The sequence below is a fragment of the Lissotriton vulgaris genome, chromosome 2_1 (genome assembly GCF_964263255.1).
Source record: "Lissotriton vulgaris chromosome 2_1, aLisVul1.2, whole genome shotgun sequence".
In the NCBI taxonomy this organism is placed as follows: Eukaryota; Metazoa; Chordata; class Amphibia; order Caudata; family Salamandridae; genus Lissotriton; species Lissotriton vulgaris.
In genome coordinates this window covers 1,550,533,486-1,550,546,661 of record NC_141687.1, presented here as the reverse complement: position 1 = coordinate 1,550,546,661, position 13,176 = coordinate 1,550,533,486, and the positions used below count along the sequence as shown (strand labels likewise).

The 13,176-nt window shown below is 49.0% G+C and overlaps 1 protein-coding gene across 1 annotated transcript in view; it reads right to left on the bottom strand.

Moving 5' to 3' along the window:
* LMLN (leishmanolysin like peptidase) overlaps positions 1-13,176 on the bottom strand; it is a 427,804-nt gene that overhangs the window by 107,302 nt on the left and 307,326 nt on the right. Inside the window, exon 12 of the mRNA XM_086957429.1 lies at positions 12,766-12,876. Within this exon, the coding sequence (XP_086813555.1) occupies positions 12,766-12,876 (111 nt within the window). The remainder of the gene's footprint in view (positions 1-12,765; positions 12,877-13,176) is intronic.

Sequence of the window (13,176 nt, the reverse complement as noted above, 5' to 3'; positions counted from 1 at the left end):
TTGCAACTGAGGGTAAATCTGATGCAACGACAGCATGCGAAACTTTTCTCTGCGAATCCATTTGTTTGCCTGTCGCACATCCAGAATGGGCCTGAACTTGTTCTTGTCCTTCTTGCGAACCAGAAAGAACCGGGAGTACAGACCTCTTCCTCTCTGAGACCGAGGTACGTCTTCTATCGCCCTTTTCCTCAACAGGATATCCGCTTCCGCCTGAAGCTCGCGCAGCTGAAACTGCGAGCTGACCGGGGGAATAGCTGGAGGAGGGCTGGTGAACCGAAGACTGTATCCATTGCAAACAATATTCAGCACCCACTTGTCCTGAGTAATTTTTCTCCACTCTGCCAGAAAAAATTGAATGCTTCCCCCTACCGGAGTGGGTAACAGATCCGGGGGAAGCAGGTTCCTAGGGCCTAGACCCCGCCTGGCCCTTGGGCGCTGGGGCCGACTGCTGGCCTCCCCTGCCCTTCTGGCGCTTCTGGAACGGCTTACGGAACTGGTGTTGCTGTTGCGATTGTCCCGAAGCCTGTCCCCGTCCTCGGCCTTGTCCGCCGAACCGCCGTTGGAAAGGGCGGTACTGCTTCTTGGTCTCTTTAGGCTTCTCCAGGCCCACAGCCGTCAGCGTCTCGGCCTCCGCCTTCATGCGGGCCATCTCATCGTCCGCATGCTTCCCGAAGAGTGTCTCACCGGAGAACGGTAGATTGGCTACCCTCTGCTGAGCGTCCGGCTTCAGGGACGTAAGCCGGAGCCATGCGTGGCGCCGTTGGTTGACTCCGTGGCAAAATCCGTGAGCAGCCAACAGGGAAGAGTCCGCTGCCGCGCTGATAATCTGGTTGGCCACCAGCATCCCCTCACTCAGTACTTCCACGAAGTCTTCCCGCTGCTCCCGAGGTAAATGCTCCGCAAAGCGCTCGAGGGAGTCCCAGAGGGCGCGGTCGTATTGGCCCAACAGTGCCGTGGCACTCGCCGCTTTCATGGAGGTAGCGGAAGTGCCACAGACTTTCCTCCCCGCCGAATCCATCCACCTTGACTCCTTATCCGGGGGAACCGTGGAGGACGGAGTGGTGGCATGCTGCTTGCGGGCCGCCGTCACAATGACCGAGTCAGGAGGAGGTTCCGTTCTTAAAAAGGCCGGATCCGAATCGGGGGCCCGGTACTTCTTCAGTAATCTTGACGGGCCGCCTTCGTCACCGCAGGGGTGAGAAACAGGGCCATAGCCGGTTCTTCCAGGCCCGGCACCAGAGGCAGGAGAGGACGAGACAGGTGTTTCTGATGTAAAGTCTAAAAAATGACTGATGTTTTCGGAGTGGGCACCGTCAGGGATATGCCCAACTTCGCCGCGCCCCGTAAAAGGACGTCATGGAACGCCACCAGGTCATCTATCGGGGACACTCTCGTGTCCGGTGACCCCGATAGGGTGGGAGAATAGTCCCTGGTCCCAGAGGACCTCGTTTGTGAGCGAGACTCGCGCCTCCTACGGCGGTGTCTCGACCTCGTGGATGATCTGCGTCGCGATCTCTCCTTCCTCCCAGAGCGAGAGCGAGACCTGCCTGCACGTGGCCGCTCCTTCGGTTTACGTGGAGGGGTCTTCCTCGGTTCCTCACGGGGTTTCGTCGGTTCCTCACGGGGTTTCGGTTTTGGGGTCCCCTTAGGAGGAACAGGTAGGGATGGCAGGGAAGTGGACCTCGGAGGAGGAACCTTCGGCTGCGGGGTGGGCCCATGCGGAGGGACCGGAGGCGGAGGAGGGTCTCCTGAAGGCAGTGGCGGTTTGGGTGGAGGATCCTCCTTAGGAACAGGAGGAGGAGGAGTCGGAGTCCTGGGCCGAGATGGTGTGTACACCTCTGAGTACACCGAGCCCGGTGACCCTTTCGGCGAAGGGTGCGGAGAGCCAGTCCCATCAGCAGGTGACAGCTTCCTCTTGCGTCCTCCACTCGAAGCAGCGTGACTTCTGGGACTAGAATCCCTCTTGCGCCGTTTTGGAGAGGCTGACCGACTCCTAGACGCTGACCGCTGTCTGCTAGACGCAGAGCGACGCTTCTCCGGTGTCGAACGACGCTTCCTCGACTCTGGCGTCGATCGCCGTCTCCTCGGCGTCGACCCTCTTTTCCTCGACGTCGACAGTCGACTCCTCGACGTCGATCTCCTCTTCCGTGACGTCGCACGCCGCCTTCTCGACGTCGAGCGTTCCGTCTTCGACGACGAACGTCGCCGTCGTCTTGATGCTCTCGACGTCGAGGAGCCCCTCGACGTCGATCGACGGTGTCGTCTCGACGGCGATCGACGGTGTCGCCTCGACGGCGAGCGTCGGTGCCGCTTCGACGGCGAGCGCCGATGCCTGTCACTTTGCCTTCGGCGTCGGTAGGAAGACCTCGACGTCGACGATGACGTCGACGGCGGCTTCTCCTTCGACGTCGAGCCGTCACGCCGTCTCGACCCGGAGCCCCGGGGAGAAGGGGAGCACACCGCCGTCATCCCTCTCGACGTCGTCGTCGATGCAATCGACGTCGACGGAGACCGGGACCGTTTGCTGGACTTCCTGCCCCTGGGGAGCCCCCCAGGGGCCTCAGCAGAGGCAGAGGGAACCTTCCCAGCCTGCCCAGACCCACCTGCAGCCTGCAGACGCCTCTCCTCCAGGCCAGCTAGCCTGATCTTCAATCTGTCCCTCAGAGTCCGAGCAGAAAGCTGCTGGCAGATGACACAATCCTCAGGGACATGATCTTCTGGGAGGCACACGATGCAGACATCATGGGGGTCAGTCTTGGCCTTCTTCCTCTCACATGCTGGGCACTTAACAAAAAGGCCAGGCATTCTAGTGCCCTAAAACGCCTAAAACAGCACAAAAAAGGAGAAGAGAACACCAAGAAGTAAACTGCAACACTTTTAGAATTCAAAAGTGCCAAAAAATTCAAATAAACCCTTGAAAAAGGGAGAGCTCAATGCCAGGGTCCTGTAAGCAGGAGCCGGAAAAAAGAACTGAAAGTAGAGGGACCTGCTATGCATTCTGGGATACTGGGAGAAGTTCTGGAAAGTTCTCTTAAAGGCACAGTATCCTATTTAAGCCACATAATGGCAGCCTATGGGGCTTGTCTGTCCCTACCTTCCTCTCTATCATTCCTGAGTCTTTGACTGGGGGAGGCAGGTTTCTCTATGGTAGAAACTAGCAGGCTGTGCTGTGTGTGGTGTTTTTTTGGTGGAATTTCTAGTTGAAGTACTGGACAGTGTAGCCTGTGGATATAGGCTGCATTATTTGTCTTTAAATTCTCTCTTAAGTGTCTTTGCAGTTTCTGCATTATTTTGACAACTTAAGAGATTATTTTTGATTGCCGGGGTCCACGCACATGGGCGGGACTATTCACTAGATTATGACTATACACAGAGATCCCCTACTACAGAAGCTCCTCATCCTTGAGCTGGTCGGAGGGCATAGCACTGTGACCGAGCTTGATGTGGAATGCAGAGTGACAAATTTACTGATGCAACAACCTTTTTTGTCAAGAGTACCCACACTCTTAAGGAACAGAAGACATAGTTTTTTGCTTTAATTTGACTGAAAAGGCCTACCCAACAAGGCTTTTTAGCTGTGAGAATATCTATGAAGCACAAGACCTCTGGGTGCAGACGTGTTTCTTTTCAGCATGTCAAGCCATAGCAAGCATCAATTGACCTTTCTCCCAAGCTGTGTTAGAGCACTTCTCCGAATAAAAGAACTACCTCTGAAGCTCTTAAGGCAGGATTTGATTGAACAAATTAAAATTCTACTTTTCAGAATACAAAGAGAGCTCTTAAGGCTCCACAGATCTTTTTATTACAGCAAAAAAGTAGTTTGTTCTTGTGTGTAATGACCCAAAGCAACTGGAAAATCTCACCCTGGGGAGGCATTAAATCCTCTACGATTGATGGTGATCAATAAGGAGCCTTACTTACGACTGCTCCTGCAGCAGTAAGTTATTTAGTTTATTGTCTTCATCCTCATTCCAGGTGGGCTAGAAGTAAGAAATTCCTTTCAAAGGCATTTGAGTGAGCACTAAACATGAACATTGAGTGCATCTGTGGCTTTGTTTCTTCCTTCATCTCGGACATCTCAATTTTTCCTACGTAGCAGGGCCTACCTCCTCCTCCTGTTTTTAGGATTAGGTCAGTAACAGGTGCGTCTTTGGGGATCTACACACCTATGCCGATAGAGTCTTTCCTCCTCCCAAAAACACTGAGTGGACCATGCTACTAATAAAGCTGCATGCCACAGGTGTTGAATGTGTTCTAATAACTAAGCTGAGTGCTGCTGAACTTGTAGTTATCAGAGCAGTCATTTCATTTCATCAACTTTTATTCGATTATAGATTTGTATAATCATAAAAAGTACATTTTTAAAAACACAGAAATAGAGCAAAGTAAAAGAGGTCAATAGGCATTTGATCACATGACTAGAGTCACTATACTGAGCATAGAAATAACGAAATAAGTTGCTGTTTTTTTAAAGAAAGATACAATGTTAAAAGACAATTTTACGACGTGTTAATATTACTATTTTTAAAAAGGTCGCTATCAATTTTGCTTCATACGGGGATTTCGGGGATTGTAAGTGGGAGAGTGCTAGATATGATTGTCTGAGACCGCTTGAACGGAGGAGGGGCAAAATCCATATTTTCCTTGCTAGTCTATAGTATTTACAAAACAGGACAACATGTATCGTTGATTGTTCGGAAACTCCGTCACAAGGGCATCTCATCAGGTTTCGGGACCAGCTCTTTGTTTCAGGAAATGAGACCAAACGGAAAAACAGATCGAACCGTAGTCTTGTAATTAGAAATTTTTCATGATTCGAAAGGAAGTATGTCAGGTAAGGTTGTATGAGTTTCTTTGTCTGCAATGTGCGGATTTTTCCATTCTGTGTTTTAATAATCTCGGCTTGATTGCGGAGTTCTCTTAGGTGGCCCATACATAGTTCCTTCAGCTGTTCCTTTGAAATATCTTCTATTGAAGGTGGTTCTAAAAAGTAGTGCTCACGTCAAGATCTTGGAAAAATTTATGAATATAATTAAGCCACGGGATTTTCCTCCAGTTCGGTAGGCCAAGGCATTCGGTAATGAGGGAGCGTGTAATGTGACTTTCTGGGTTACACCATATACGGTGCCAGAGTAGGAGAGGCTGGCTTCGTATGGTGTCGGTCACATATTCCATACCCAGCTCCCGATGTGAAGCTAGGATCGGGGAGCTTTGGGGGAGAGCTAGGACGTATTTGATAAAAGCATTCTCCGTAACCTGGAGTTGGTCGATACATCCATAACCCCAGATGCCTGCTCCATATGTGGCCACACTGTGGCATTTTGCATAGTATATCGTTAGCAGTTCCGCTGGGGCTGGTTTGCCTAGTTTCCTTGAGAAAGCACTTAGTGCTGATACTGCGCGGCGAAAGTTAAGGTTTCTGGCTTCAATTGCCTTATGCCAGGCCATTGTGTCTTCCACTAGTATGCCCAAGTATGGGTATACCGATGTTTTTTCCAATCTGCTGTTATTGATGAATATGGGCTTTGAGACTCAACGTCTTGGTCCGATGGTCATTGTGAAGGTTTTTTTAATATTTACTTTTAGACCCAGGGAGTCCATGAATGACACATATTTATTCAGCTGCCGCTGGAGTTGATTGGGTGTCCGGGCCAGGATGACCGAGTCGTCGGCATATAGAAGGATGGGTATCGGGCGGTGATCTATCTGCGGGAGGTCCTGGCTCCCTTCCAGCATGGCCTGCTCAAGCCCGTTTGTGTATAGGTTGAACAGGAAGGGAGCCAGTACACACCCTTGCCTTACTCCTCTTGATATTTTAAAGGGACGTGATAGTTCACCGCCGGTGCCGAAACGAACTCGGCCTTCCGCATTGGTATATAACTCTCTCAGGAAGGCTAGTATGGGAGGGTCCACTCCGAGGTTTACCATAGTCTGCCATAGCTTTGCATGCTGTACGCAATCGAATGCCGCGCTCAGGTCTACATAGACCAGGTAGATGTTACTTCCTTTAGCGCGTGCGTACTTTCCAGCCAGAAGAGTCAGGTTTAGGGCCTGTTCTACCGTTCCAAGCCCCTTCTGGAAGCCATATTGCAGGTCTGTGATGGTGTTATTCTCTCGGGCCCAAGATTGTAGTCGGTCCAGGAGTAGTCGACCTGCAATCTTGCCCGTGGAGTCCAGAAGGGAGATCGGTCGGTAGCACGCAGGGTCGTTGCGGTCCCCTTTCTTGAATATGGGCAATAGGGTAGATGTTGACCATGATTGGAGGAGTCCAGTTTCTGTAACTGCAGCCATTACCCGTGTGATTATTAGTGACCAATAATCAACATTATATAGAAACAGGTCCATAGGAACCCCATCTGGGCCAGGGGCCTTGCCAGTTTTTGAGGCCTTAATTGCCTTTCTGACCTCATCAAGAGTGAAGCGTAACTTAATGGGATAAATGTTACTCTTTGCTTGTTCAAGGTCTTGAGCTTGAGTTGTTTGGGGAGGATCCGTTGGTATTCCGAAGATTTTTGAGAAGTGGTGGACCCAGTCGTCCTCGGTTATTGCCACATCGAGGTGATTTGGGTCAGTGATGTTATCCAGAAAGGGTGATCTTATGGTCTGCCAAAAAGCAGTGCTGTCTTTCCTCAATGCACTGTCGTGTAGTTGATGCCATAGGTCTTGCTTTATCTGTTGCTTGCGGTTTTTTCGGGCGTTATTGTATGTTTTCCTCCGTTGTGAGATTATTTGGGTATCTCTCGGTTTCTGTCTTAGAGCTTCTTTAAGAGATGTAAGGGCCTTTCGACAATCAGTGTCGAACCATCTCGTCATTGGAAGTCTTGGCTTGTTTGTTATATTTTTGAATAGCTCATCCCTTATTGCTCCTTGGATGTTGTTAAAGGAGATGATGATTGATTCTGAGGATGACTCTGCAGACAGGCAGTTCGTTAACCATAAATGTGTTTTTTCGAGTACCCTTTGTGTTGTCTCTTCCGGGTCGATCTTTGACCATTTAATAGCATAGCCATTCATCTTCGTCATGGCCAGCGATTGTTGGTCGAGGGAGCTGGCTTTTGGTGAGTATGGTCCTATTTTCTTCATGAGGAGTTCCACACTAAGGGGGTAGTGGTCGCTAGTTGGATTAGACCCTGTTTTAAAGTTTTTTAGTTGCCCTTTATAGGTGTTTGAAGCTATAATATAGTCAATGGTTGTCAGACAGCCTCGCCCATGAAAGGTGGGTAGAAAGTCCTGCACCGGATTGACTAGTTCGTTTGCAAAATCTAAGTCTAGAGTGAAGAGGATTTCATTTAGCTTATTGCCACCCGGTGTATGTGCAAAATGAGCGATGGGGTTTCCAAGTTCATTCTGTAGCCCGCAGATCCCATTTTTGTGATTTGGGCACAGTGTTTGATTAAAGTCACCTCCCCAGATATAATTAAGTGTTGAGTTGTGGTTTGTTTTTTGAAGTAAGGATATATATGCCGCTATTTCATCTAAATGTGAGCAGCATTCTAGAGTGCCAGTGTTATTATAGTAATTTATGAATATGTATAAGTTTCTCTTTGATACCGTCGGCTGCGTAACTTGAATGATTTGGAAGATGTATGTTTCCTTTAATAGTTTCACAGTAAGTGGAACGGTATTAGAGAAATAGATCATGAGTCCACCTTTTGGCCTTCCCATTGTACTAGGTATTGCTTTGGTAAAGAATGTTTTATAACCCACTAGATGAAGTGGGGTTGTACGCCAGGTCTCTTGCAGACACAGAATTTGATGACTCCTTGCTGTGTCCAGCCATAAAGGGCACGTTATTTTTGCGGTTAGGCCTGCGACGTTCCAATAGGCAATGGCTAGACTCATGGTTTGTGTTTCTTTCACGTTTGCAGATATTGTCAGGTTGTTAATATTGACTGCATCTTGCTGGATGCATAATCCCAAGTTAGTATCCACTTCTGCTGGAGAAATGCTGGACCGGAAGTTATTTGGGTGAGCCAATGATACCTCAAGTATATGGGGAGACTCTGAAAATACTGTATGCTGCTTGTCGGTTACTGATTGTGGTATGGTATCGGATTTGTGGTAACTAAGTTTGTCCAGGAATGGTCAGTCGACCATTTCGAGGCAGTCAAAACGGTTTTGAGTTGGGAAGCCCTGCCATCCTTCGTATGCTTGGTAGGGTCTGTCCTGCCAATAAGGCATTTGGCGTTCTATGAACCTTTCTCTCGGTCCACCCCTGGCTATGTAGTCATGTGAGTATTCTATCTGTTTCCATGGCGCTTGGTACCATGGCTCCTGGTTTCGCGAATCTTTAGGGAGATGGTGCCATGCCCAGGGTGGTGGATTACGATGTTGTTTCGCTGGGGGATAAAAGAAAGAAAGGTGTCGGGCGTCAATCCCCCCTTTTTTATCGAGCTGAGGCCAAGCACAAATATAGTCTACGGTTGAGGGATCTCTGCATGTTACAATTATGCAGTCACCGCGTATTGATTTTTTCGTTTTGCCTATCCAGGCTACCCTGCGGGCTGTGGTGATCCCTCCCGATAGATGGGATTCAAGAGGTCTATTGATGCTTAGCCACTGCATGGCTTTATTTTTGAGTGACCATGCAGTTTCTGGTGTATCGTCAGTTAGCTCTGGTACTCCTGTGAGAACTATTGTATAGGGAGTAGCTTCCGGGGGCAAATGGGCAGGACGTCTGGCTGATGGAAGTTTTTTGGGTGTGTCTTTGGGTGTTTTTTGAGAGGGCGGAGGTTTCGATGGAAGAGATTCAGACTTATTTTCTGGACAGGCTCTGCTGGTGTCTATGTTTATTGCTGGGCCTGGAGTGTCTACCTTATCTGTATCTGTATTTGCTGTTTGCTGTACTGTTTTGGCGGGTAGTTTCTCTTTCTGAGGATAGGACGTGTTTGCTGTAGATTTGGGTAATGTAGTGTTTTGTTTTGAGTTTTTCTGTGCTAAAGACGTTGGGTTTGTTTGGTTAGCTGTTTTCTGCATGTGTACTTGATTCTGTTTTTTGGGTGGGTGCGAGGTGTTACGCTGCCCCTTTATGTCTATACGAGTATTTGAATCTAGGAGGGTGGCCGAAATTATAGTTAGTTGGGCTTCAAGATTTCTGATGCTTAGCTGTATGGGCTTTAAATATTGATATAATAAGTCTTTGGTTGTGGTAAGAACTTGCGAGGTAATTCTGCAAGTTTTACATTGATTTATGATATTATCGTTGGAGATTGCCTTATGTGGAAGGGTAGTTTCGGGGAGATGTAATGTACTATGGGACATTGAGGAGTTTGAATGAGTTATTGTATGTTCCTGGCACAATACGCTAGGTATTTCTTCATTGTTTACTGGGCGAGTTTTCGGAATTGCTCCTTCTCTCTCGCCTTGCTGGGGCAGATTTTCGATGGATTGGGCGTCACCCTGAGTATGACGACCAGCTAGGTCGGGGGTTGCTTCCAGGTCGTCAAATGTTATAGAAAGATCCGACTCAGAGTGCGTAACTGACAGGTCTACTACCGACGGAACAGTATTTGAGTCTGGTACTGACAGAGTCACTGGAAGAGAGATGTTTTGTGTGTTAAGGTTGATTGGAGAGGTGGCATTTGCTATAGCGCCTAGTGAAGAACGCTTCGCTTTGCACTCATGAGATCTAATGATACTCTCTTCTCCATCAGGGCTATGCTTTGATTTATTGTCTCATTGACCCTCGAAATGAATAGGTCAATAGGGCCTGTTACTTGTGCTACCTCCTGCGCGTGTTTGGATTTTGGCTTAGAGGTACTTCTTGTTTTAGGTGGCATATTTGTTGTTACTGGGTCGTTGTTGAAAAAGGAGTGGCCCGGTCCGGTCTCTATCGGGCAACAACGGGCCCGCCCTTGGCCCGGGCTTCGCCCCGGGCTGCGTCCCGCGCAGCGGGTGCCACGAGAAGTTGTAGCGCTTCGCTGGGGGCGGGGCACTGGAAGGGGGCGCGGCTCTCACAGGAAGAGGACCAGCTGAGGATGGTGAATGCTGGTCCTCGCAGTCCTGGGGCCGGCGCCTCGTCCTCCTCTGCGGCCTCGCGATCACAGTCTCTCAGCAGCGCTATTGGCAGACAGCTATGCTACTCCTGTAGCAGGGATCAGCGGCAGGAAAAGGGTTTCAGAGCGATGTCAGGCAGTAAGTCTTGCTCCACGAGTGGCGCCCGCGCAGCGGGTGCCGCGAGAAGTTGTAGCGCTTCGCTGGGGGCGGGGCACTGAAAGGGGGCGCGGCTCTCACAGGAAGAGGACCAGCTGAGGATGGTGAATGCTGGTCCTCGCAGTCCTGGGGCCGGCGCCTCGTCCTCCTCTGCGGCCTCGCGATCACAGTCTCTCAGCAGCGCTATTGGCAGACAGCTATGCTACTCCTGTAGCAGGGATCAGCGGCAGGAAAAGGGTTTCAGAGCGATGTCAGGCAGTAAGTCTTGCTCCACGAGTGGCGCCCGCGCAGCGGGTGCCGCGAGAAGTTGTAGCGCTTCGCTGGGGGCGGGGCACTGGAAGGGGGCGCGGCTCTCACAGGAAGAGGACCAGCTGAGGATGGTGAATGCTGGTCCTCGCAGTCCTGGGGCCGGCGCCTCGTCCTCCTCTGCGGCCTCGCGATCACAGTCTCTCAGCAGCGCTATTGGCAGACAGCTATGCTACTCCTGTAGCAGGGATCAGCGGCAGGAAAAGGGTTTCAGAGCGATGTCAGGCAGTAAGTCTTGCTCCACGAGTGGCGCCCGCGCAGCGGGTGCCGCGAGAAGTTGTAGCGCTTCGCTGGGGGCGGGGCACTGGAAGGGGGCGCGGCTCTCACAGGAAGAGGACCAGCTGAGGATGGTGAATGCTGGTCCTCGCAGTCCTGGGGCCGGCGCCTCGTCCTCCTCTGCGGCCTCGCGATCACAGTCTCTCAGCAGCGCTATTGGCAGACAGCTATGCTACTCCTGTAGCAGGGATCAGCGGCAGGAAAAGGGTTTCAGAGCGATGTCAGGCAGTAAGTCTTGCTCCACGAGTGGCAGTCATGCTTGGGGTCGAATTCACTAGTGCTGCACCACTGGGGCAGCAGCAGGTCTTGAGCGTGCACAAGATGGTCTGTGTGATGAAATGACTGACAGTATGGCTTGTCAGAAGGCCTGGATTTGTTTTGTTCAAGTCCCAGCAGAAATAGGTAGCTTGCTTAGGTTCAGCCAAGCTTCAGTTTCTGCACTATGAGGGATTGGGTCTGAAGAAAGAACAACAATTTCCTGTATGGCTCTTTTTCTCTTTAAGTTCTTGATGAAAAAAAGGTTTTATATTTCCTGTGCCCTTTGATCTACCAAAAGAACACCTTCCAAAGTGCTTATTTGAGTGGCATTTTTGCCAGACTCTTCTTTAGAAGACGGAAACAATGCTGTCCCACACCAGAAACTATTTCGCCAGAATAAGGGCACTGAGTGCAGCCACTAATGACATGGTCTGATCTGAACCAAAAGGATCACATGATGCACGAATGCGGACCAATGCAAACATTCACCCCAGTCACAAGGATCTGGGTTTAATCCATCGTTCTTTTTCTCACCACGCCACCCCAGTTTGGATCCAGCCGTATGCAAATCAGTCTTGACCTTGTTCCCCATGGGAACAGTCCACCCTGAACTGCCAAGCCAGGTCCTCCCTGGAGAGGAAACAAGCATCTGGGACCGGTTTCAGAGCATCACCCTCGCATCAGCCATGCTAGCTTGAAGCCAGTGGCGCACATCTGGGCATAACCTTCCCACTTAGGGTGACAAAAGCAAAAGGAATACATGATGGACGGAATGCTGAACAATGCAAACATTTCCTCCCAGTCACAAGGATCTGGGTTTAATCCATCGTTCTTTTGCTCACCACACCACCCTAGTTTGGCCTCATCTGAGGCATCACCAACAACTGTAACGTGGGTGTATAACCAACATAGACATTTTTTGTACATGGCTGAAAGACTGAAGGCTTGGGAAGGGACATGTCAGCAAAAAAAAGTAATTTGACAGGAACCCCATATAAAAATGAGATAAGACCCAGCAGCTTCTGATGGACTGTACGTAAGGAAACCAAATTTTTATTTCCTTACATATTTTGCAAATCCTCAGCAGAGGCTGTATGACTTTGAGTCAGCCCTAAGTGGCTGCCACTGACCTGAGACAGTGCCAATCCCATCTTGACTTAGCTCATAGGAGCATTTTAGTCTCACTGATACGCTCTTGTTTATATGGATGTACTCTTCTTCCTACGGTGTCCCAAGGAGCAGCTGCTGCTGGTTTGTGATCCTTGTCGCTCCTTCTCAAGCTTCTTCTGAACCGCTGCTAAGAAGCATTGGCAAAGCAAAAACAAACTGTCTCATAACTCACAATGCAACTCAAAGTGCAAACCAGACAGAATGGCTTAATGATTGCTAGTTAGGACAGGGCCCTTGACGACCTTGTTCAGCAACAATTTTACTCCTTTAAATCCTGTTCTTCTATCCTTCCCTTCTGAAATGGATTACATTACAGACTGAAAATGTTCCTTAGAAATACAAGATTAAAGTTTGTTATCAACTGATCTTTATATATTAAGTTTTTGGGTGCTAATTCACATCTGCAGTACTTTAAATGGGCACATGTTTAACTAAGAAATGTGCCATTAAGAATCGGGCTAGAAGAAAAAGGAGAGCACAATAAGAACAGTTTGCCATAATTTCTCCAGTAATTGTTCTGAAAAGATATTAGCTTCCAGCACCAAGACACTTTTCCAAGGGATGAGAATCATTAGCTTTTGAATTGAATGAAACAATCCTTACCCCTCTCGCTGTTTGTCCATCCAGAATTTGCAGCTCTTCATCACAAAGTCACAGCCTTTATCTCTTCCCCAATCAAGTTTTTCCGCCATACTATAATTGGCTTTGTACCACCTGGAACAATATTTTCACACAAACATTGCTACTGAGACACACCTTGAATACAGTTAAAATAAGGCATTCACACTGAGCGAATAACTACCTACATACAACACATGCTATACAGAAAGCACAGCTAGAGAGTGACTAGTAAGTACATCTTGTTATCAAGAGACAACCATCATGATTGGGTTTCACTCATGCCCAAGATTAGATGCAGGTAGTAGATTTCAGGTTCTATTTTAGTTAGAAAATACACAAAGTAAAGGTGTTTCTCCAGGGTTTCAAGACAAACTTTGCACACAGTTATGAAAG